Source organism: Chlorocebus sabaeus, chromosome 13 (genome assembly GCF_047675955.1).
Source record: "Chlorocebus sabaeus isolate Y175 chromosome 13, mChlSab1.0.hap1, whole genome shotgun sequence".
In the NCBI taxonomy this organism is placed as follows: Eukaryota; Metazoa; Chordata; class Mammalia; order Primates; family Cercopithecidae; genus Chlorocebus; species Chlorocebus sabaeus.
Genome location: NC_132916.1, coordinates 86,106,452 through 86,131,076, shown reverse-complemented (window position 1 = coordinate 86,131,076; position 24,625 = coordinate 86,106,452). Strand labels below are relative to the sequence as shown.

Sequence of the window (24,625 nt, the reverse complement as noted above, 5' to 3'; positions counted from 1 at the left end):
TTCAGGTGCTGGTCATTCTTAGATTAGCTTCTTAGCTGTACTGTTCATGAACAGAAGACTTCAATTTTCAGGATGGATGATTCCAGCATCTTCCACAAGCTTTCACTTTCACATCTTTCACTAAATTGTTATAAATTTGGTCTCCTTCAAAAGTGCCCTGAAGTCAACTTTGGTTGTAATGTATTTATCTGACATATTCTTCAAATTCTTTTTTTCCTGTCATTGGAGGAAAACTGCACCCAGAATCTTATTTTTTCTACGTCCACGTGAATGTGAAGGTACAGAGGTTTCATCCAGAAGTCTCCCCTCTTCTTTCTGGTAAGTGCTTCAATGTGCTCATTAAGCTTCTCTTTCTCTTCTCTTTCCAACAAAGATCTAGATGCCCAGTGGTGATCTTTTTGATGAGTCCTCTACCAAACGATGACACATGTGAAGAACGTACCTGAACAACCCTCAGGGATAATGCAGGATTTTTTGGGAAAGTTCCAGGGTATCTCCTGGTGTCAGTATACTTTCAGTCCTACACCTCAGAGTATTTTTTTTTTTTTTTAATAACAGCTTTATTGAGATACAACTCATACCTTACATTTAAAATGTACAATTCAGTGGATTTGAGTGTATTCAGAGTTGTGCAGCGTACACCACAAGCTAACTGTAGTATATTTTCATCACCCTGAAAAGGAACCCTACACCCATTAGCAGTGACTCCATTTCATCTACAGCAAGCCTAGGCAACCACTAATCTTCCTGCCTATTCTGGACATTTCGTATGAATGGAATCATCATGTGATCTTATGTGACTGGCTTCTTTCACTTAACATTTTCAAGGTTTATCCATGTTTAGCATAGTTTAGCAATTGTTAAATGACTTAAAACAATTTAAGTCATTTGTTTCTTTTTAGTGCCAAATAATAGCTATGGGCACAGGAGTAGAATGGCTAAATCATACAGCAGCTGTTTCATGTTTTGAGGAACTGACAGTCTGTTTTCTGAAGTGGCTACACCATTTTACATTCATTCCCACCAGCAATGTATGAGGGTTCTCTGATTTCTGTACATCTTCACCAACACTTACTATTATTTCTCTTTTTAATTACAACCAGTCTAGTGAATGTGAATCTCAGGGTTTTTTTTTTTTTTTTTTTTGGAGAGTCTCACTCTGTCACCCAAGCCGAAGTGCAGTGGCACAATCTCAGCTCACTGCAACCTGCACTTCCTGGGTTCAAGTGATTCTCCTGCCTCAGCCTCCCAAGTAGCTGGGACTACAGGCATGCACCACCATGCCAGGCTAATTATTGTATTTTTAGTAGAGATGAGGTTTCACCATGTTGGCCAGGCTGGTCTTGAAATCCTGACCTCAAGTGATCCACCTACCTCGGCCTCCTAAAGTACTGGGATTACAAGCGTGAGCCACTGCACCTGGCCTCCTAGTAGTTTTGATTTATACTTCCCTAATGACTGTGTCCAGCATCTACTGGCCATTTGTTAGTGGTTTTTTCTTCTTTTAAAAACTGCTGAGACATCCATAAACATTTTCAAAATGCAGGGTATGTTTTTCAGTGTTAAGGCAACTGTTTTGATGTGTTTTCCTTTGCTGTCTATCACCAAATACTGTACATACAAATAGAAAGACTGGGCTTTGTGTTGTCCATTGTTAATCCTAAATGCAACGAAGCACATGGAGACTTTGAAAATCCTTCAGAATAATGCTATAGTTAAGATTTTGCTAAAGCAAGTGATTTTTCTAACTCCTTGAGCTGCATATTGCCTTGAGTAATCATCATCCGGATTGTATCCTGTAGAATAAAGTGAAATCTGGTTATTGTTTTACCTGGTTAAACAAGGTATAGCTTACCGTTTTATTTGTTAAAATCAACAACCAATACTACGTATTTGAACTGCTGTCTTTTAGAAAAGACGAAAGATTTCCACATACATACATATAAAACATACAACATAAAAGTCAAGTGATGATGCTGAAGAGTGTAGATACAGCAATATTAAATTTTAAAACATCATTTAAAATCGGTAACATTACAAGCAATGATCAAGATATACCAACTCAGTGGCACTATATTCCAAGATGTCTGCTAAACTTAAAAAAAAAAAAATTCACTGATCAATAAAAAGGGTTAGGATCTGTCCTCGCCATGATTTTGTTCTCACCTCTTCAGTGGCACTTTTGTTTCTTTTGAATTCTTCCCTTGCCCAATCCTTCAGGTATTTGCGATCAGAATCATTTGGAACTTGCCGAATTGTTTGCAAAATCCTTCTGTAGAGGAGAAGAACTTGTTGCCTTCTTATGAACTGTAAAAGGGAGGAGCAATAGCAATTACTTCTGCACAATCGCCAGCCTGAAAAGTTCTACTTCAGCAAACCGAGCTGCAACCAGAGTCCTCGGTCAATTTTGAAAAAGGCAAAGAAAAACTTTTTTTTTTTTTTTTTTTTGGCCAGGTGCAGTGGCTCAGGCCTGTAATCCCAGCAGTTTCGAGGCCGAGATGGGAGGATCACTTGAGCCCAGGAGGTCTAAGCTGAGGTAGCCCTCATTGTGCCACTGCACTCAGCCTGCACGAGAGTGAGGCCCTGTCTCAAAAAGATGTTTTAAAGAAAGCATCACGAGGTTCATCTGATCTTTCTGCTTACTGCTCTGTCAAATCTAAGAACCATTAAAAAATCAGCTGACTACCGGGCTGAAAAGGGCTGCCAGTCTCCTAGAAGTTGTTATTACAACGACAGCACTTTTTCTAAATTAACAGTTGTTCAAATCTTTGGTAATCTCATTTGCCGTCTGCCACAGCTCAGTGCAATAGACAGCAGCTGATGCACCGGGACTCCGGGAAATCAAGCACCTGACGCCTCTCACGCGACCGCACCAAACCAAGCAAGCCGCCCGTGCCTCCCGTCAGGCCCCGCGGAGCGAAGCACCGCCCCGCAGGCATCGGGCCAATCTCAGAGGGCGCGCACGGCGCGTCAGGACCCCGGAACCTGCCCCGTTGGGTGGAGGGAGAGATGGAGAATCCAGAAGCCCAGACCCAGGTAAGCTGCTCTGGAAGGCAGAGAACCGCCGGTACCTGCTTTAACGTTAGCGTTGCTGGGGGTAAGCGGGAAGCAGCCATGTCAGCCAGAGGTCCGCCGGAGCCTCAGCGCGCAGAAGCGGAAGTGGAGTCCGACCAAGGGGTGTGGCGAGCCCGGTTTCCTAGGAGACGGCCCGGGGTTGCGCTCTGACTGAGCGCGGGACTTCGGGACTGAGCCCTAGGGTTAGGAGCCGGTTATGGGCTGCGCTGGCTGGTTTTCTCGTCGGTAAAATAGGATAGCAGTGCACCATAGGGTCGTTGCGATAACGACACTTAGCACAGTTCTTGGTAAAGAGAGTTCAAATGAAAGTGAAGGAGGCCGGGCGTGGTGGCTCTTGCCTGCAGTCCCAAGACCTTTGAGAGGCCTGTAAGGTGCCTCTAATCCCAGCTCCCCGGGATGCTGGGGCGGGAGAATCGCTTGAACCCGGGAGGTGGAGGTTGCAGTGAGCCGAGATCGCACCACTGCACTCCAGCCTGGGCGACAGAGCGAGACCCTGTCTCGGGGAAAAAAAAAAAAAAAGTTAAGGTTTTTTTGGGGGAAAGAGGTGAAAACGTATTTGAATGTTCTTTCGAGCCTTTAAAAATGTGTATAGTTGAAAATACTAAAATTGAAAGTGTTGATTTTACAATTTGTGTTGGTTTTTTCTCTCTCGTTTTCGTCCTGTTCTTTTGTAGCGCAAGCATTTTCCGGGAGCGGTGGTCTTCATGATCCTTTGAAACAAAGCTTCTGAATGGCTGCTCCACTGCAGTCTTAAGCACTTTCATCACTAATAACGAGGAGCCTAACATCCCTAAGCCTCAGGCTTTTGCTTTTATTTCCTCATAGCTGTTTTATCTTTCCCACAATACACACCACACACCTTCAGGTTAAATCACTAGAAGTGGAGTTAGCGAATCTTTGCTATATTAATTTTCCAAGTAGTGTTGTATCGAATTAAAATAAAACCAAAAATGTTCATTCAATTTCTAGTTTACTGGGGACTTGCCTGCCTCGCCTGTTGGCATCCTGGGGCTCCCTATTCCTAGCTATGTTCTGGCTATTTCCCCTCTCCTGGCCTGTTACCTCCCCTGTAAAATGAAATATAGCATCTACCTCAGTTGTGTATCTCTAATGTACTGAGAACAGGTCCTGGCACATGTAAGAACTCTAATCATTAGTTCTTTTGAACTTTACCAGGCATTGTATGAATGATGCTAACTGCATGACCATATTATCAATAATATATATATATCAAATTTTGTCTAATACATTAGCTGTAATAGTTAACTAACTTTTTAAAAGGAGTGAAGTTAAATACCCCTTGCCTTTTTAAATTATGCTGATTTTGTGAACTGTTCATGACTTGGGTCTGTTTATGAGGACTTTTATATGGGCTCTAGATTTTGTCATTTCTTTATACATACATAAACTTTATGCAATCATGTATTTTTGTGCCTTTTGAGGCTTTTCATTTCCCATTCAGACCTTTGTAATTCATTTTTAAAAATCTTTCATTTTTTAAAAATATTGACTCCATCTAGAATTTACTTTGGTTTATAGCATCATGTGGATCTACGTTCTTTTCTAGATGTTAAGCTGTAGCAATACCATTTATTACATAACTTATTCCTTTTTCGGGGCTTTATGTAATGGATGCCTTTTTGACTATCTGATAAATTATTTTAGTGTCTGAGTAATCTGTCCAGAATTGTTTCATCTTAGGGTTTTTAATTTTTGTTTTATATGTATGTTATTATTTGGCAGGACTTTAGTTTCTTGTAAAAAATTCAGTAGTACTGTTCTCCATAACCTTTTGTATCATTTCCCTCCAAATCATCTTGTGATCTTGATTGGAATTTTGAAATAGTGTTGAATCTATTCATTAATATGTGAGAAGACACTTTTACATTATTTCTTCTTCCCATCAAGAAATACTCAGGCCGGGCGTGGTGACTCACGCCTATAATCCCAACACTTTGGGATACCAAGGTGGGTGGATCACCTGAGGTCAAGAGTTCGAGACCAGCCTGACCAACACGGTGAAACCTCGTCTCTACTAAAATACAAAATATTAGCCGGGCCTGGTGGCGCACGCCTGTGGTCCCAGCTACTTGGGAGGCTGAGGCAGGAGAATCGCTTGAACCCGGGAGATGGGGGTTGCAGTGAGCTGAGATTATGCCATTGCACTCCAGCCTGGGCAACAAGAGCAAAGCTCTGTTTCAAAAAAAAAAAAAAAAAAAAAAGACTCACTCATGCTAGACACTGGTAATGTTATAAGTCATATACGCTCCTTGCTCAAAGACTCGTGCTTTGGACAGAAAAACCTCTAAGTTCAATATAGTGCTAACAAATAATGTTGCGGTTCATACTGTGGGAAATTATTCTTCCTGGAGGGCTTGTCTGAGATAGGTATTTGGCAGAAACGCAGAATCACTAAGAGGATTCCAGACAATACATGGAAACACTGGCAGGGATGCTGGGAGAGAAGGGACAGGAGAGTCAAGCAAGAGCCTGATAGGTCACATGAAGAAGCTTGAATATTACCCTCTTCACAAGGGAGAGCTTTGAAGGGATTTTCAGCTAGAGAACTTTTAGAAAGATCTTGGATGTTGTGAATAGCAATGAAGTGAAGCAACCAAAGAGAAGTTACTGGTCAGGATACCATTGAAGTAGTCCCTGCTAGAGATGAAAAGAGCCCCAGTCACAGTGGAGTGGAGGGAGGGGGAGGGATGGGATAGGATAGGATGTCCAGAAGCCTGACTGGACAAGATGATTAATTTGATTGGGGTATAGATAGAGATGGAGAAGGAAGCAAAGCAGATGTATAGGTTAAGTCCCAAGTTTGTAAACAGGGCAGCTGTTGGAGTGGTCATCCCAGATGGGGAATGTTGAAGGGATGGGTTTGGGATAGGGGAATTAGAACAGAGTGACATTTTGAATGTAATGCATTTGAAGAGTCTGTTGCCTAAGTACAGCCCCAGCAGATGTCTGAATATAATTGAGAATACCAAAGAGTACACTTCTTGGACCCTTGAATGGAGAATTTTAGTCCTTTTGCTTCAGTCTGGAGGCCACGGGAGTGGTCAAGTTGTCCAAAGTGAGATTTTGTTGTTGTTGTTGTCTCGCTCTGTTGTCCTGGCTGGAGTGCAGTGGCACAATCTCAGTTCACTGCAACCTCCGCCTCCTGGTTCAAGCAGTTCTCCTGCCTCAGCCTCCCTAGTAGCTTGGGATTACAGGTGTGCGTCACCATGCCCAGCTAATTTTTTGTATTTCTAGTAGAGATGGGGTTTCCACCATATTGGCCAGGCTGGTCTCAAACTCCTAACCTCAAATGATCCACCCACTTCGGCCTCCCAAAGTAGTGGGATTATAGGCATGAGCCAACGCACCCAGCCCCAAAGTGAGATTTTTAAGACAGCATGGAGGACTTTTGTGTTCTGCTGTCCATTGCTTAAATATCAGAAGTTACCTACTTGGCCAAGGCCAGGGGGATGGGCAAGATGGCACAAATGTCAACTATCAACATGGCAGATTAATGTATCACTACTCCTGCAAGCCCTGTTGGCAGCACAAGTTGAAAATGGCACTCTTGGGTTCCTGCTTCCTGGAATTCCTACTGTCCGTGATCTCATGAGCTAACCCGGGGCCAAGAGAATCACTCTGGCCACACCAGTTTGGAAGGTCTAAGATGGAGCTTCCAAAGGCAGATATAATAGATTGCAGCACTGTCATAATATTGGTGTCCTTCCCTCCCAGACTCAACCCTACTGGAAGAGTAAACTGCCTGCCCTATAGAGAGCTTTAGCCAATGAAATGTGAATGGATGCAACATCATTTATGGAGAATTTTTAGAAGCCTCCTTACAAGGCTCCACCAACTCACCCTTTTCATTCTGCTGCAAAGCCAGTATATTATAGCTCAGCCTACCATGGACATAAATGCAAATGATAAATCAACCCTTGTAGTAAAAGCAACATTGAAGTTGGAGGGTCATGTTAGCACAGCATAAACTAGTAACAGCTGACTGATCCAGCAGAGAAGATCAGTCCCCTAGCATACCTTTTACAATCCTGTCATCTTCCATTAAGAATAGTCACAAATTACATAAACAGTGGTATATGTTTTAATAGTTTTCAGAATATAAGCTGCATAGCTTTTTAGAATAAAAAATAATGATATAACTTCAGGTCCATGCTTTGGGACACTTGGTTAAACAACAGGGAATCTGTGTCTTTGATGACCACCTCAAAAGGGTGGCAGACTTCACAGTGTAACTTGGAAACAGACAAGGAGATAGATGATTACATCATGACATATTGCCTACAAAAGAACATTCTGACAGAACATTAAGTAGAACAGAGCACAGAGTTTCAAGTATTCAAGCACTGCTTTCTGGCCAAGAAAAAACTGTCTAAAAATCAGTTTCTTTTGACTGGAGCTGCTGAGTTCTGGACACAGCATTTCTTTCCCAGAATGAGACTGGCTCAGTCCAGCTTGAAAGCAGTGTGAGGAATGACTCTTCCCCTTAATCATTAAGGAAAAAAAATGAACTAAACAAATAAATTACTACTACAACAGGGACCATGGCACTGAATGAAATAAAGGGGCAGTCACCTTCCCATCATTGCATAGTCTCCCGAAGCAGCAAGTGTGAAAGAGGATACTGAAAAGCCACTTCGTTTTTACACAGCCCAAGGATCGTTTTTTTGTTTTTTGTTTTTTGTTTTTTTTGAGACGGAGTCTCGCTCTGTCACCCAGGCTGGAGTGCAGTGGCCAGATCTCAGCTCACTACAAGCTCTGTCTCCCAGGTTTATGCCATTCTCCTGCCTCAGCCTCCCAAGTAGCTGGGACTACAGGCGCCCGCCACCTCGCCCGGCTAGTTTTTTTGTATTTTTAGTAGAGACGGGGTTTCACTGTGTTAGCCAGGATGGTCTTGATCTCCTGACCTCGTGATCCGCCCGTCTCGGCCTCCCAAAGTGCTGGGATTACAGGCTTGAGCCACCGCGCCCGGCCTCCAAGGATCGTTTTTATGGATGACTTGGGCTCCTATAATGTCCGGTTGCTTTATGAGAACACACACACACCACATTCTTCCTACCCTCTAAGAGAAGGTAATTCCTTTCACAATAAGAAAACACAACCTCATACTCTCCAGAAACTGCAGCTGTCTTGGTCACTTGACAGCTTTTGGGTACACACTGTGGGCTTGGCAAGGCAGAGCTTAGAGCAGGGTCAAAAGGGCAGCTCCCTTTAGTCCTTTACACAAAGGACTGTCAGAGTCCCATGCTCCCGGCAGCATCTCCTCAAGGCACAGGTGCCCAGATCCCCTGCAAAAGAAAACAGGCAGCTGGGCTCCAACAGTGGGGTATGACCTCCATCCAGGTCAGGGCTTCTGAAGGAGGGAAGAAGGATAACTCTTCTCTAGTTACGAGTTCAGGCACCTGCTGCTGCTTCCAGGTTTGGTATAAAAACTTTAGCCCAGACAAAGCCAGGAGCCAGAGTGTGTTCTCTAGGCTGTAAGATCACGTTATATAAAATAAAAATATTACAATAAAATTTTTTTAGTAGTTGTCCAAAAGGGAGCACCTGGGTAAGCAATGTGACCTTGCGAGCATGGTTAAGTCTCACTTTGGACTCCTCTTTCTGTTCTATGGGTGGTCAGAGGCTGTCACCAACTCAAACCACTGTCTGAGGGCATCGCTGAGTGTCTCAGGAAGTGCGTTTACATCTCGAAGAATGATATAGTATGGGAATGGGAACTCTTCCATGTAGGATCGGATTTCAGGCATCTCTCCAGGTCCTTTAAATATCGGTACTTTAATGTCCAAGATAGAATCCTGTCAACAAAAGACATCATGAAATGGGGAGGCATCGATTAAACCAGCATCCTTAGCTAGCTCTTCTGTGATCTCTTTTGCTAACAACTTTTACATCTGCTGTGTCTTATTCCTGCATATGAACCTAGCTTTTATTACTAAGTAAAAGAATTTTCAGAACTCTACCAAGAAGGAGGTAGATGTCTTTCTGAGTACCCCTTCCAGGAAGATGGACACTGAAAAAAAGGAAAAGGGACAGATAGGAAAATCTACTTTCCCTACAGTGGTGTCTCCCCACCATCCACTTGGAATCATTCACACTAAATCTTTACCTTCCTATCAAGGCTTTAATGTGACTCGCAGAGACAGTGCTTCCCTGGAACAGAACTGCCCTGTAGGCATATTTCACTAAGACGATTGATGCTTCCTGCTGTGAGGAGGGCTGCTGAGACATAAGTCAGCGTGGAAACACCTGATCTCCCTTTCAAAGTGGTCAGTACCCATTATCAAAGTTGCAATACCTGCACTGACTGTGCATAGAGGGAATTGATGACCCACAGAGGATGGTCATTCTGAATCTTGGCTCTCCCACTCATTACCTATAACCACTATGTGTCAGTTCCTTCAGTGTAAAGTGGGAATAATGATCCCTACCTCACTGGCTTATTGCAAAGATTAACAGAGAAAATACAAGTGCTTACAATGGTACTTGACAGAATATCATGAATGCTGGGAGTTCTCAGTATGACTGAGTGATCCAGGCCATATTTCAGATTGAACAGGTTGAAGGGAATCCCCACTTTATCTCCAGAAAAGGTGGCTTTTAGTAGTCACTCACCCGTGAACTGGGATTGTCCAATACAACAAAGATGACAAAGATGTTCGCATTCCGGGCAGCCTGAACTGCTGCCAGGACTCTTTCTTTGCCCTCAAGGAAGAGGCCTCGCCCATCAGAGACTACCAGGAGGAGTTGTGCAATTTCTGTAGACCATATAAGAGGAAGCAAGGGAGTAAAATGATCAGCCATTTTTAATAACTCACAACTACCCAAAGTAGGACAAATTAATGTAGGCTTAGTCTGTACTATTAAAGCTAAACAGACTTCTAAAGCTGATGAATTCTGGGCACAAACCTAAGGGACCTCTGATGAGATCTATCCCTTAGAATGCCTGAGTCAGAGACAAGGCATAATAAGGGATACTAAGTACGCTTCTGTCAGTATAGCAGAATTTCTCAATAGTGATTCAGGAAATGTTAAATTCTGCTCAACTTCAATTGTAGAGCAACATACTGTAGATGAGAATTAAAACACTAGTTTTATGGCTATAAACTTTAAAAATGATAGTAATGAGTAGGGCATTAGAAGAAAGTAGCCAAATCAGAAATCTGGAACTGTGTCTTCCAAATTTCAGTCACCACATATAATCACCTTTAGACTTCTGTTAATTCCTTGTACCCAATTTCTGTATTTTTTTCCCCTTGAAATTTGACTTGTTTAAACAAAACCAAATAGAAAGGAACCATAAACACTGAATAAAATGTTTTAAAATTTTTGCTACATAGTGTTTCCAGCTAAAGATTATATAGTACTTGAGTTGAGGGTGGGCTGTTTTCGCAAATGTTGAGAGGTGTGAATAACTTGCTTCCATCAAAATCTGAAGCTTCTGCATGATACACTGAGAACACTGAGAGATTTTTGGAAAGAACTAAAGAAATGGCATGTTTCAAGCCCCCAAAGTAAATGTGGTTGGATTAGCTGGCTGTTAAATTATGTCCCTCTCTACTCTCCTCTGTCATTAAAATATTAGAGAATACAGTACTCGAAGGGGACTGGTTTCAGGACACACCCCTCACCCCCAGTATACCAGAATACACACATATTCAAGTCCAGAGATGGCCCTGGAGAACCCACATACATGAAAAGTTGGCCCTCAATATACTCAGGTTTCACATCCCTCAAATGCTGAATTTTCAATCCACTTTTGGTTGGAAAAACTCCATGTGTAAATAGACCTGAGCAGTACAGACAAACCTATGGTATTCAAGGGTCAACTGTAGTCTTTATATTTATAAATTCCACACACCTTGCTCCTTTCTCTCACAAATCTGAACTCTTATCAAATAGTTAGTGTCTAGATCCCCCATTGATTATAAGCCTCATGAGTACAGGTTCAAAAAAAATTTCTGAATGAATAAATAAGTAAAAATCAGCTCCATCGATTTATGTCTTTTCCTGTGGAGCACACCTGTTAAAACACAGTGACAGGGCATTGAGCTGAAGCAAGCAGCTTGGGAATACAGAGTACAAGAAAGCGTTTTGTTTAGGAAGAGGAAGGCATGCAGCTCACCTGGACTGATGTTCTGTGAGAGCTGCTGAGCGGCTGCAAACATGCTGGCAACAGACTCTAGAAACTAAACCGGAACCAGAAATAGACAATTACAAAACTATGTAAATGCTCTTCCCATTGTCAGAGAGACTGATAGTACTTCTGACACTGAAGTGATTATCAGATAACCACCTCAGGTTTATAGACCATCAACTAACTGTCCCTTCTGGCCACATGTAGTTAAAAAAGGAGGATCCTTGGATACAGACATTCTGTTTTATTATTTTTTGAGAGAGGATCTGTGTCACCCAGGCTGGAGTGTAGTGGCACAATCTCACCTCACTGCAGCCTCAATTCCTGGGCTCTGCCTCAGCCTGCCACCAAGTAACTAGGATTACAGGTATGTGCCACCACACCCGGATAATTATTTTTATCTTTTGTAAAAATGAGATCTATGTTGACAAGGCTGGTTTTGAATCCCTGGCCTCAAGCAGTCCTCCCACCTCAGCCTCCCAAAGTGCTGAGATTACAAGTGTGAGCCACTATGCCTAGATGATACAGGCCTTGTCAAGTACAGGTGAGACGTTTCTCTAACATATAACCCACTAGAGTTCTGGAAGATACCCCAAAGTAAAAGAAGTGCTTCTCTGGAGCATAAGAAATCAGTAAGTCGCTCAAATAAACCAAACAGTGTCTTCTTTCAAGAACAGAAAACAACTGAGCAAAAGAGAAGGCAAGAAAATACAGAATGTCCAGGGCAGCCTAGAAAAAGCAAACTGAATCAGAGCAGGACCCAGGAGAAATATGATCTCATGCTCTGTTTTGAACTTGTGTTCTCCTGAGTAAGTCACTGGCTTTATTTCATATCATTTCTTCTCTAAGCTTAATGAGGGAGAAAAATAGGTCTTGGCCCACCTGATAAGGGTATGGGAGATGGGTTTGTTTTTGCAGAATGTTCCAAACTACTCAGAAAAATAAGCAGGGAGCTAGAAAACCAATGATGCAAAGTCAAGTGATCTCTGAGGAAGTGAGAAAAAGAAGTCACACCTTGTTTTATAATGGATGCCAAGGAAGCTTCTATTCCAGTGGTACCCAGGCTGAGACTTAGGACTATCCCTGTCCTAATACTGCATGGGATGGAGGGGGGTTCTCAGCCCAGCATGGTGGTAATCCCAACAATTCGGGAGGCCAAGAAGGGAGGATCACTTGAACACAGGAATTTTAGACCAGCCTGGGCAACAAAGTGAGACTATGTCCATACAAAAAAAAAAAAATCAGCCAGACATGGTAGCATGTGCCTGTAGTCCTAGCTACTAGGTAGTCCTAGCTATGAGGCAGGAGGACTGCTTGAGCCCGGGAGTTCAAAGTTATAGTGAGCTATGATGGCGCCATTGTACTCTAGTCTGGGTGACAGAACGAGACCCTGTCTCAAAAATTGTTCTCCCTCCTACCTACACCAGTTTAAAAATAACTCTGCAGAAGACATTTTATTTCATCCTCTTACCTGAGCAATCTTGGTTTTCTTTTGTTGGAATTTGCAGAGACGTAGAATCTGGGACCCAGAGTAATCACTGAACTGCTCATGAAATGGGTGTAACAGCTTTACAGATTCTCCAAAACTTGGGGAAGGAAAACCAAATACAACAGGAGTTATTTTTTTTGCTGTGTGATCAAAATAACCAAACAGGTTATGAAAAGTTTTCACAATGAAATTACAAAGCAACCTTACCTACACACTGCAATCTGACCCACTTCCAGGAGGGTTAGAGCATTTCCAATCACAGCCAAAGATTCAAATGCAAGCTGTGAATTAAAAGTTAATGACATCAGGAATCAGAATATCCTCTAAACCAGAGCCTCTCGACTATTTTTTGCATCAAGATTCCCAAAGAAAACATTATTTTTTTTGTTCGACAAGTAGAGGAATAATATCAATAAGGCTATTCTAGTCACAACAAACCCTGAGGCTTTGGTGGCCTGGTACCACAAATGTTGAAACCTAGAATCCATTACACTGATAGGAATGGTCTCCTGCAGACATCGAATAAAAAGTGACCTTGAGGGCCAGGCATGGTAGCTCACACCTGTAATCCCAGCACTTTGGGAGGCCAAGGAGGGAGGATCACTTGAAGTCCAGGAGTTCAAGAGCAGCCCAGGCAACACAGCAAGATCCCACATCTGTGGTCCCAGCTACTTGGAGGCTGAGGTAGGAGGATCACCTGAGCCCAGGAAAGTTGAGGCTACAGTGAGCCACCTGGGCCTGGGCAACAGAGTGAAATCCTGTCTTCAAAAAAAAGAAACAAAAACAAAAAACATTTAGCCAGGCATGCTGACACACACATATGGTCCCAGCTACTCAGGAGGCTGAAGTGGTTGGGAGGACTATACTGCTTAAGCCCAGAAGGTTGAGGCCATGGTGAGCTATGATCATGCCACTGCACTCCAGCCTAAGCAAGAGAGCAAGACCCTGTCTTTAAAAAAAAAAAAAAAAAAAAAAAAAAAAGACCTTGAGAAATATGGTCCATGAATTTTTCTTTCTTTTGTTTTGGACCTACATAAAGAGTAACCTCTTGTAGGTAACAAATTTTAAAAACTAATTTAAAATCCATTTATATATATGTAGTCAGATCAGACTGTATAACTATATCAGAAAATTTCATTACCATTTGCAATATGACAAAAGAACAGCAAACTGAGTATTCTACATCTATTATTTCATTTAATCTTCATAACAATTCTGCAAGTATGAGGTTATTACTGTTCTGTGTGTGCTTGTAAATATATATATATAAAAAACATATATATATATTCCTCACTTTTCAGAAGATGAAACCGATACATAAGAAATAAGTTGCCCAGATGGGTGCCGACAAGTTGATGGGTGCAGCACACCAACATGGCACAAGTATACATATGTAACAAACCTGCACGTTATACACATGTACCCTAGAACTTAAAGTATAAAAAAAAAAAAAAAAAAAAAAAAAAGAATACTATTTCCCCTGGGAAAAAAAAAAAAAAGTTGAAAAAAAAAAGAAAAGAAAAGAAACAAGTTGCCCAAAGTCACATGTTAATAAATGGAACTGGGATACGAACCCAGGTTCAGAGGCTACACTAACTTTTTCCAGCAAAACACACAAATTTTAGGCTGCTCATTAGCCCATGCATCACTGCCCAAAACAGACACTCTTTGGCATCTGTAATGGCGGTATAAGTTTTCTATTCAGGCTCCTAAACTTAATATTAGCACTGATAGAACAATAACTCTGGATAATTTCAAATGTATCCTAGATACATACTTAAACTATTTAAGACTATGCAGTAATATCTGAAAACTGATTTTTTTTTTTAACAGTACATTGTTGCATTTTCTGCAAAATAAGCACTATCAGGTTTACTTATTCTGCAACTAGACAGTTAAGAACAAACAGCAGGGTCAAGAAACAAAACAACTTAAAAGACCTACAACAGTAAGAAACTAACACATCTGAGACATCCTAAAATTGCCCTTTGGAACTCTTTAAATCTTAGGTCTTATCAAAGATGGTTATCACATTCTCAAATATTTCAAAATCCATTTTGGCGGCCCAAGGAACATGGTTTGATGTTAATTTCCTATCAAACCGCCACTACATTTCTCTTCCTTACCTGCTTGGTATGGTTGTCTACCATACTAGAAGAGTCATCGATAGCCAAACAAATCTGATACTGGCGTTTACTGGGCTTGGTCCTTCGAAGCCAAATCTTGTCTTTCCGAAATTGACTAGCAATGTATGGAATGACTTTCCGTATGTTCAGTCGTTTCCCAGTTCGATAGTCTCCTCTATTTATTCAAACAGGGGCAAAAATTAGTTAACAACTTTTAATTCCTAAGAATTTTTATTAAGGACAAAAATCACATTAATAATACCTTAAAACCAATACCAAGTAACTAGGAACCTGGTACATAGAAGTGTTTCTGTCAATTGAGGACTAAGTGCAGGATCTTCTTGACCTCTAGCCAGAAAAACTGGACTTGTCTGTGGCAATAATAATTAGGTCCTTCCAGACACATTTTTAAAAATTAAGAAAAAATACACTAAATATGAATGATTTTGGACGTCTTTGAAAAGATCTAGGTGAGTTAACACCTGTAGCAAGTGAATAACTCAACATGTAACAAGGTGATCAATGCAGACACCCAGAAACTTTTGTGCAAGATAATAACAGGAAAACAGGGTAAGGAACAGCATACTGGTGCCCGTACAGCAGAAGAGGCAACCTAGAAGCTGGCACTATGAATGGTTAGCTGCTGAGTTCAACAGAATCACGAAGCTGCCATCTTCTCAGCACTGTGAGGCCTTCCAGAGGGAAAGACTTACTTCAGCTTGGCTGCCTGGGTCGGCTCTAATATGAGACGAAGCTCTTCACATAACCGTTGTGAAAGAGGTGCTGTTAGGATCAGGTAACTCTGCCACATCTCAGCGGCAACCTTCTCCTGTGACAACAACAAAATGTAAGTTACCCTCAGAATGTCAGAGCCAACCAAGTCTTCTAGCAAGATGCAGGCCTTAAGCAAAGTGGTAGAAAATGACCTGCATGAACTTTCTCAACAGAAGCACTTTAAATCTTCTCCCAGCAAGCTACCATGTAATTTACTTGATTAAAAATGTCTCTCCTTCCAGCTGGAGGCAGTGGCTAATGGCTGGTCATCCCAGCACTTTGGGAGGCCAAGGTGGGCGGATCACTTGAGGCCAGGAGTTCGAGACCAGCCTGGCCAACATGGTGAAACCCTGTCTCTACTAAAAATACAAAACATTAGCTGGGCATGGGGGTGGGCACCTATAATCTCAGCTACTTGGGAGGCTGAGGCAGGAGAATCGCTTGAACCCAGGAGGCAGAGCTTGCAGTGGGTCAAGATCACGCCACAGCACTCCAGCCTGGGTGACAGAGTGAGACTCCATCTCAAAAAAATTAAAAATTAAAAATTAAAAAAAGAAAAAGAAACAGAAGAAAAGTCTCTCCTTCAACCCACACTTCTAAGTGAGAAAGAATGAAACAAGGCAGTTAATTATTAGAATTCATGACCAAATCAATGCCTTACTCATGTCACCTACAAAGAGTAAAATGTGCACCCTTCATATGGGGAGGGAGATGTGAATGGGTAATTTTGGCACCAGCAGATCCAGCTACTTATTGGTGGATTCTCAGTCATGTTTCAAAAGTGAAAGTGGGTGGGGTATGGTGGTTCACGCAGGTAATCTCAGCACTTTGGTAGACCAAGGCAGGTGATCACCTGAAGTTTGAGACCAGCCTGGCCAACATGGTGAAACCCCATCTCTACTAAAATACAAAAAAATTAGCCGGGCGTGGTAGCAAGTGCCTGTAACCCCAGCTACTGAGGAGGCCGAGGCACGAGAATTGCTTGAACCTGGGAGGCAGAGGTTGCAGTGAGCCGAGATTGCGCCATTGCACTCCAGCCTGGGCGACAGGGCAAGACTCCATCTCACAGAAAAAAAAAAAAAAAAAAAAAAGTAAAAATGCTAAGTACAAATTCCTCCAGCAATACACTCAACACAAAGCCCCATGATTTTTCTACCAACTATGGCAGAGCACTCAATACATATAGGTGGTGGGAGTGATTATGACAATAGATATAAAAGTGAAATGTGTACATAATACAGTAAATTTAGGATGCAAAATCATTTAAAACTGCAGGCTGGGGACGATGGCTCACGCCTGTAACCCCAGCACTTTGGGAGGCCAAAGTGGGCAGATCACGAGGTCAGGAGTTCAAGACCAGCCTGGCTAACATAGTGAAACCCCATCTCTACTAAAAAAAATATAAAAATTAGCTGGACATGGTGGCATGCACCTGTAGTCCCAGCTACTTAGTAGGCTGAGGCAGGAGAATCACTTGAACCCAGGAGGTGGAGGTTGCAGAGAGCTGAGATCACACCACTGCACTCCAGCCTGGGTAAGAGAGTGAGACTCCATCTCAAAAAATAATAATAAAATAAAAATAAATAAAAATAACACTGCTGGTTAATCCACACTACCACGTGAAATCAGCCAGCAATGATCTAGCTGGCCTCTTCTCAGGATGGCACAGCATAGACTCTTACACAGTTTTTCAACCTCTGTCACAACTATTACATCCATTACAGAGCCAGCAACAGAAATTAAAGGAATTAAGCACACCAATTTCTGTTTTAATTAAGCTATAGATCTAGCAGCAAAGCAGGCAGAAACTGATGGACAGATGTAGGCTTTAGGATTGTAATTATATTCTCCATATGCCTGGTCCTTTTTACTAAGGTAATTGCTAAGAACCTATTAAGTTTGCTATGTGTTAAACAAAAAAAGTCGAGATATTTTACGAAAAAAACAGTGACTTACTTCTTCTGGATTTTCAGATTCACGTGGCTGCCACATTTCCAGCTGTCTCTCCAGCTCCTGTCTTAGCTCATTGACATCTTTTAAAAAGGGCTAAGAAGAAAAAGCCATAGATAAGAGGTGGCCCAGGTTGGAATTGCCAACTTAGTATCACTGGCTGCCTTCCACCCTACAGTATGAACTCAAAGTAAATAGTCAAATGCTCCTGAGATAATTCAGCAAATACAGTGGCACAATGAGAAGATGCCAGACAAGCATTCTACTTCCCTCTTAGAGAGACAATATGGATAAAGAAAACTTGAATAAAGAAAACATTTATAAAGCCACTCTAGCAAAACAAAACCCAAACACCCTTAAGTCATCAATAATGAAAATGTTATCCGATTAATCAAATAAGTCAAACTCTTAGCTCAAGAACTTAATTAAATAGCTCTTCATAAATATAGGCACTAAGCCAAAGATTTTTTACTTAACCATCACAAACTTAATTGTCCTGAAGGTTCCTTACACAAGGATGGTTAGAAAAGTGGGATGTGAGTCCCAGAGGCCAAGGACCAGACCCACCATCACAGACAGGTCAGGGCACTGAGACCCTGTGATTAACTGTTGGAACAGTATCATGTGCTTGAAGAACACCTATCATACCAATAGTATTCCTAAAAATTTTGAATAAGAACATGAAACCCCTCAACAACCAGATGTTCCATAAAGTTCTAAAGACAAAGATTTAAAACTAATTTAAAATGTTATTTTGTTAATTTATTAACACAATGCAGTAATTTGTGAGTTTTACTACCTGGAAGATCGTGTCCATGAGGAATTGATGAGCTGTATGAATGGTAGACTCTCGGCTTCTTTCTGGTTTCTCATTTTCTGTCTCCTTATGGGCTTTGTCTGTTCTGGGGTCTTGGTCTTCCTCTGTTTTAACAGTTTGAATCTCCACTTCCATCTCATCAAAGTCTATTTTCATTTAAGGACATAATTTTACTTATCATAATACTAGCCTGATGACTGACCAAGCCTTTGCTATTGCCCATTAATCCTGACAATTAATCAAACTTCATTCCTTCACTCTCCAACACATTTCCACATGTTGATTTCAGAGGTTTCTTTCTGAGACACTCATTGCCCATCCTTACTCTCTAGACTCCTCTCCTCCTAACCTGATACTGAAGGCAGCGTTCTAGGAAAGGGAATAGGGGAAATTTTGGGTTGTCCTAAGAAGCCTTTTAAAACTGTTTGATTCCTGAAACTATATCCATGTAAAACTTTGATAGAAATAAAAACTAAAAGCCACAATTCCATTTTACAGATGAGGAAACTGAGGCAAAGAAAAGATGAATAATTTGCTTCAACTTGTGAGGTGAGAGGCAAAGCCTGAATTGTCACATAGGGCAGTCAAATGTTGTAACAGTTCTAACACTCCTGAGAGGACAGGATTCGAATTTGGCAAGTTCTTTTGAATTTGCATTTATTCAATTGCTGATAAAGTTATTTTTTTGCCAAGTAATAGAACTTGATTAGCTATGAAAGGGAAACCCCTCATTCTTTTTCTTTTAATATTTTACTGCATTTTATGCTAATAGCATATACTTTTATATAATTGAAAATATCATTTCTCTAATAATATACCTTCTCATCATAGCTGTAGTAAGTATACTATTCTGGTTTCTTCTACATATTTTTTAAAAACTGATGAGATTTTGCCAGAAATTCAAGTTTCAGGGGACTCCTTGAAGGATGGTGTCCTGCAACACCTACCCCTGTCCATATTTTTGTTTTCTGGTCCCAAATAAAATATAGTGAAATTATTATAGGCAAATTATTCATCTAAGCCATGGATTAGGACATGGAACTGAACACCAGACTACAGTGAGAGACAACTGACTACTTCAAGTCAGACAGCCTGGGAAGGATTTGCTCACTAGCACGACTCACCCAAGGGTGCTGTGGTGCTCGACTTGATTTCCTCTGGCTTCAGCTGCTCCACGTCTGCTGCTTTGAGCTCCTCCTGCTCCTCTATGTCCATGAGGGTGTCCTCTATCTCCTCCTCTTCCTGATCCCTGCCAGAGTCTTTTGCAGACTGTTGCTGTTCTTTGCTGGCCACATCTGTCAACAAAGCATGCACCCACACATAAAAATCCTAGTTATTTGCAGAACAAAATAATAAGTGGGTATGGTTTCTGTCATCCTAGCTTCCAAAATGCTACTGATGCAAGTCGTGCCACTGACCAGCTATGTGGCTTGGAGACTTGTCTGTGCCCAAGATTTCCTATTGACCTACTGACATAATGAACTGCCTGTTCCCTACCTCCTACAGAAATTATGAGGATATAGTGAAACTATACATGTGACCACAAAAATAGAGTGTTTAACTGGGCTACAGGGTGACTCTAACAATAATTTATTATATATTTTCAAATGACTAAAAGAGCAGATCTGAATGTTCCCACACAAAGAAATGATAAATGTTTGAGGTGGTAGATGTGCTAATTATCTTGACTTGATCATTAAACATTGTATACATGTAGCAAAACATCACACTGTACCCCACAAATATGTATCATTATTGTAGGTCAATTAAAAATAATAAAAAGTAGTAGAAAACAAGGCACAGGAAGACAAACATGGGAATAGGAATCCCAGCATTGTGATCTTGGGTGAGTTCTTAAACCACTTGGCCTCAGTGTCCTTACCTATACAACAGAGATGCTCTGGCTCATAGGATTATTTGAGGAAGTTTGTGATTATGCAGCAAAGGCTCAGAAAAGTTTTTTGGCACCAAGCAAAAGCTCAATACATTGACTAAGAAGAAAGAAATGTCCAGTACTAAGAAACCCTGATATCAGGGTTTAGATGTGGCCAACTGTTATTTTTAACTATTATATTTAAGGATATTTAAAGGGTTTATACTAAACCAAGATATCTTAATCATCTTCACTTGGTTACAGATCCCTTTGTACCAAAAATAAACTGTATTTCTGGACATTTCTTATGTTTACAAAGCCATTTCCTTTCTCCCGATACAAATGTGTACTATTAGCTGCCAAGCACAGTCACACAGCACAAGCTCTTACAGAGAGCTCAGTGGACAAAGGCAGCAGTTTTCCCAGGACCATACCATAGGTCTGTGCATCGTATGCGTCGCTGCCTTGTTTAATGTGCTCAAATGCATCTGCATCCTCCACCTGGGCCTGGGGCTGCTGAGCTGGTCCCTGCTCGGCGTGGCTGTCCGTATCCACAGTCCTCAGCCTCTTGTGCACACGCTCATTGTGATCACCCATGGAACGTTCATTGTCAGCCTGCCCAGGTTTCCTCTTAAAACTCTGTGAGAAATACAAAGATATTCATCAGAGCCTTGCCTGTCATGACAAAAGGACTCAAAATAAACATAATATTCATCTATAGGGGACAGGATAAGTAAATCAGGTGTAGCCATATAAGAATGGAATTCAATACAGCTATTAAAAAGAATAGGAGCTCTATATACTTATATAGAACAATCTATGATATCCAAAATGAAGGCAAAGAAACACACTTTCACACATCCATATATGCAGAAAGTATCTCTGAAAGAAGAAAGAATTGGTAATACCAATTTGCTCTGAGGAGGGTCCCTTGGGAACAGGAATAGGCTATAGGCTTTTTAGGGGATTGGTTTTTTACACTAATTTTGCATCATGTGAATACATTATACCCTACTTAAAAAACTTAACTCTTAAAAAAGCAAAAGCCTATGGACAATGAAAAGAGTGAGACGGTTGGTGCTGGACAGTAGCACAAAGCACTTGGCTCTTAAGACTTCATGGCCGGAATCAGGGGTCGGGGAGAGACACAGGCAGGGAAGAAGCCCAGTGACGGGATCCCACTGGGTAAACCCCATGATCCTGGTCTGCTCACCAAGGCTGCTATCATATCTGATGGGATAGCAAAAGCAGGAGGATAGCTTTTTTTTTTTTAAAGCACTACATTTGGAACATCTTTTTCTACATGCTGCCTTCACCTAAGTTTAACTGAGGAGTGACAGAAACCTGTGTGTTTTTCCTGGTGTGCTTCTGGGAAGTCAACTGGGCAATGAAATTCGATTCATGGCCTTCTGCCTGGTTTGCATCTGCAGCTCCACTTCCGTGTTCCTAGGAAATCCAAGCCATAAAAGAATGAGGTGAAAGAAGCTATTACAAGTCCCTGGTTACTGTGCTGCATTGAATACAACTTCTCTCACTGCTATTCTTTATTCTCAGTCATATAATCACTCCTGCCTACCTGCCAGCTCTGGAACTCATCGTAACTAAGGCCTGGCCTATAGGCAGAAACAGGAGTGTCTAGGTACAGACCTTATGTTACCCTCTCAGGGGCCTTTGTAAGGCTGCTTAGTTCTTTGCAGGAGTATTATGTCTCACTCCAAAGGCAGGACAGACCTCAAATAGAAACCAGGCTTCATCATCAACCAGCTAGGTACACTTGAGGTTGTCATTTAACTTTACTGAGGTGTATTTTTCTCAAATATACAATGAAGAAAATAGTAAAATATCATCTATCTCATGGGGACATAGTGAGGACTTGCTGAAGTAATGAAAATGCTTAGCACCTCAATGGGTGCTCAATGAATAACTGTGGTGGTGGCTGTGTGGTAGTCATAGGGTATAAGCAATATAAATGGTTGTTATTGTCAGTAAGAACTAGGACTCAAAGAGACTAAAGTTATCCAGAATCACCACTGTAACCAGCAGGTCCTGTGTTGACATTCCAGGTTCTTTCCATAGCACCCAGCAACCTGAATTGTGGCTATATCAGAACATATCACCACCAGATCCAAGAATGAAAAAGTGATTTGCTTTTTAAATTAAACATTTAGAAACCTGATGATAAGCAAGGAAAAGAAAAACACCGTTAAAGGTATACATTGCCTGAAGTCTAAATTCCGTTTGCTTCCTGGAGAGCTTTCTGAAAAACACGAACCTGATTCTCCCATCTAGAGCTATCAGTCTAACAACTTTTTCTTATTATGCACACCACTTAAATACACCCGATATTCTGGGGTTTGTCCTGGGAGGCATGTAAAAATAAGTATCAGTCATGCCCCCACACAACAACGTTTCAGTCAAGGAAAGACTGCATGTACACTGGTGGTCCCATAAGATAATAACACGCTTTCACTATATCTTTTCCATGTTTAGATTCACAAATACTTACATTGTGTTACAACTGCCTGCAGTATTCAGTACAGTAACACACTGTACAGGTTTGCAGCCTAGGGGCAATTGGCTTTACCATCGAGGTTTGTGTAAGTACACTCTGGTGTTTGCACTATGACAAAATTGCCAAATGAGGCATTTTTTAGAATGTATCTCTGTCTTTAAAAAAATAATTGTTCAGTCACACGTTGCTTAAAGAATGAGATGTGGGTCGGGCACGGTGGCTTAAGCCTGTAATCCCAGCTCTTTGGGAGGCCGAGATGGGCGAATCACAAGGTCAGGAGATCGAGACCATCCTGGCTAACACAGTGAAACCCGTCTCTACTAAAAAATACAAAAAACTAGCCGGGCGAGGTGGCGGGTGCCTGTAGTCCCACCTACTTGGGAGGCTGAGGCAGGAGAATGGCGTGAACCTGAAAGGCGGAGCTTGCAGTAAGCTGAGATCGCGCCACTGCACTCCAGCCTGGGCGACAGAGAGAGACTTCATCTCAAAAAAAAAAAAAAAAAAAAAAAGAATGAGATGTGATCTGTTAGATGTCAACAACAAAACAAACAACAAAATAACGACACATAAACCAACTAATGCTACACAGAATGTGATGTCAGACAGGGAGAAAAGACCCTACTAAGAGGCAGCTGGCGGCTGCAGTGAAACCATTGATCACCTCTTTCCCCTGCTCCTTCTCTGGTGCGGCCCCAGCCAACTCCACGGCCTGTGTGCTTTGCATGTTCTCCACACCAGTCTGCCCACAGGAGGCGTGCTCCTTCCTCTCCAAAACCTCTGGCACCTGCTCCTCTGTATCAGAGTCCTCCCGTTCTTCTTCCTGCTTCTGCAGAGAAATCAAACATGGCATTAAATGCTCTAGGAGAACAGCATAAGGTGGGAGACCCTGCAACAAGCAGGCTTCCCCACTCCTCAGCGAGGGTCTTAAAACAGAAACCTAGAACTCCTTGGAAGTGCCACATGTTGATGGAGGAGTATCCTAAAAGGGATTCTAAGGGGAATAAGGTGACTTCTCCTCCTCCTCATTATTTTTAATGAAAACAGCCAGACATCCCACGATACCTGGGGCTGGAAACCTTGGTCAGCAGGGCCGTTCTCTCCACCTTCTTCGTCAGCATCCCTGTCTTTTTCCTCCAGAGACTGCTGCTGCTCCTCGGAGTGTTCTTCAGGATGCTGAGCAGCATCTCCATCTTGATCATCAGCCCCTGTGTCCATTTCCTCCTCCCCTTTAGCCTTGTCATCTTCACTGGGGCCTTCCTCGGGCTCCTGTGGACTCTGACTTTCGTTCTGGTCAGTCTCAGTCTCTCTTTCCTCAGCTTCATGACCTGCTTCTTCTGGTTTTTCTTTTATCTCCAAAGGATTCTCTTCTGTATAGATACAACAAAAAGGAGGAACGTAGAATTTTTTAAACTTACATGATTTCTTAAGCTGGGAGCTAGTTATGCAAGTTTCATCTTATTACAATTCTCTAAACCAGCGAGTGGCAAATTGTGACCCATAGGCCAAATCTGGCCTCCACATGTTTCTATGAAGAAAGTTCTACTGGCCGGACACAGTGGCACATGCCTATAATCCCAACACTTTGGGAGGCTGAGACGGAAGGATCGCTTGAGTTCAAGACCAGCCTGGGCATGCATCATAGTGAGACCCCATCTTTTACAAAAAATAAAAAATTAGCCAAGCATGGCGGCATGCACCTATGGTCTTGGCTATTCAGGAGGCTGAGGCAGGAGGATCACTTGAGCCCAGGAGGTCAAGGCTGCAGTGAACTATGATCATGCCCCAGTACTCCAGCCTGGGTGACAAGGCAAGACCCTGTCTCCAAAAAAAAAGAGTAAAGTTTTTACTGGAACA

General features: G+C 41.9%; 2 protein-coding genes across 3 annotated transcripts in view; both read right to left on the bottom strand.

Annotated features, from left to right (window-relative positions):
- Nucleotides 1-1,120: 1,120 nt before the first annotated feature.
- Nucleotides 1,121-3,155, bottom strand: LYRM2 (LYR motif containing 2). The gene is made up of 3 exons (XM_008006616.3): nt 3,072-3,155; nt 2,167-2,307; nt 1,121-1,796 (listed from the first exon to the last, which is right to left on the bottom strand). The coding sequence occupies exons 1-3, from the start codon at nt 3,114-3,116 to the stop codon at nt 1,716-1,718; spliced, it is 267 nt and encodes an 88-aa protein (XP_008004807.1). The 5' UTR covers nt 3,117-3,155; the 3' UTR covers nt 1,121-1,715.
- A 3,999-nt stretch (nt 3,156-7,154) lies between these two features.
- The window catches only part of MDN1 (midasin AAA ATPase 1), a 185,073-nt gene continuing 167,602 nt past the window's right edge, over nt 7,155-24,625 (bottom strand). For both annotated transcript variants that reach the window (XM_073022587.1, XM_038002256.2), the window contains exons 89-102: nt 23,834-24,138; nt 23,433-23,597; nt 21,604-21,705; nt 20,694-20,898; nt 19,511-19,681; nt 18,369-18,532; nt 17,576-17,665; nt 15,559-15,674; nt 14,846-15,020; nt 12,927-13,000; nt 12,702-12,816; nt 11,219-11,282; nt 9,709-9,851; nt 7,155-8,891 (exon numbers count right to left, since the gene is read on the bottom strand). In XM_073022587.1, the coding sequence (XP_072878688.1) occupies nt 8,703-8,891; nt 9,709-9,851; nt 11,219-11,282; nt 12,702-12,816; nt 12,927-13,000; nt 14,846-15,020; nt 15,559-15,674; nt 17,576-17,665; nt 18,369-18,532; nt 19,511-19,681; nt 20,694-20,898; nt 21,604-21,705; nt 23,433-23,597; nt 23,834-24,138 (2,078 nt within the window). In that variant the 3' untranslated portion in view covers nt 7,155-8,702. The remainder of the gene's footprint in view (nt 8,892-9,708; nt 9,852-11,218; nt 11,283-12,701; nt 12,817-12,926; nt 13,001-14,845; nt 15,021-15,558; nt 15,675-17,575; nt 17,666-18,368; nt 18,533-19,510; nt 19,682-20,693; nt 20,899-21,603; nt 21,706-23,432; nt 23,598-23,833; nt 24,139-24,625) is intronic.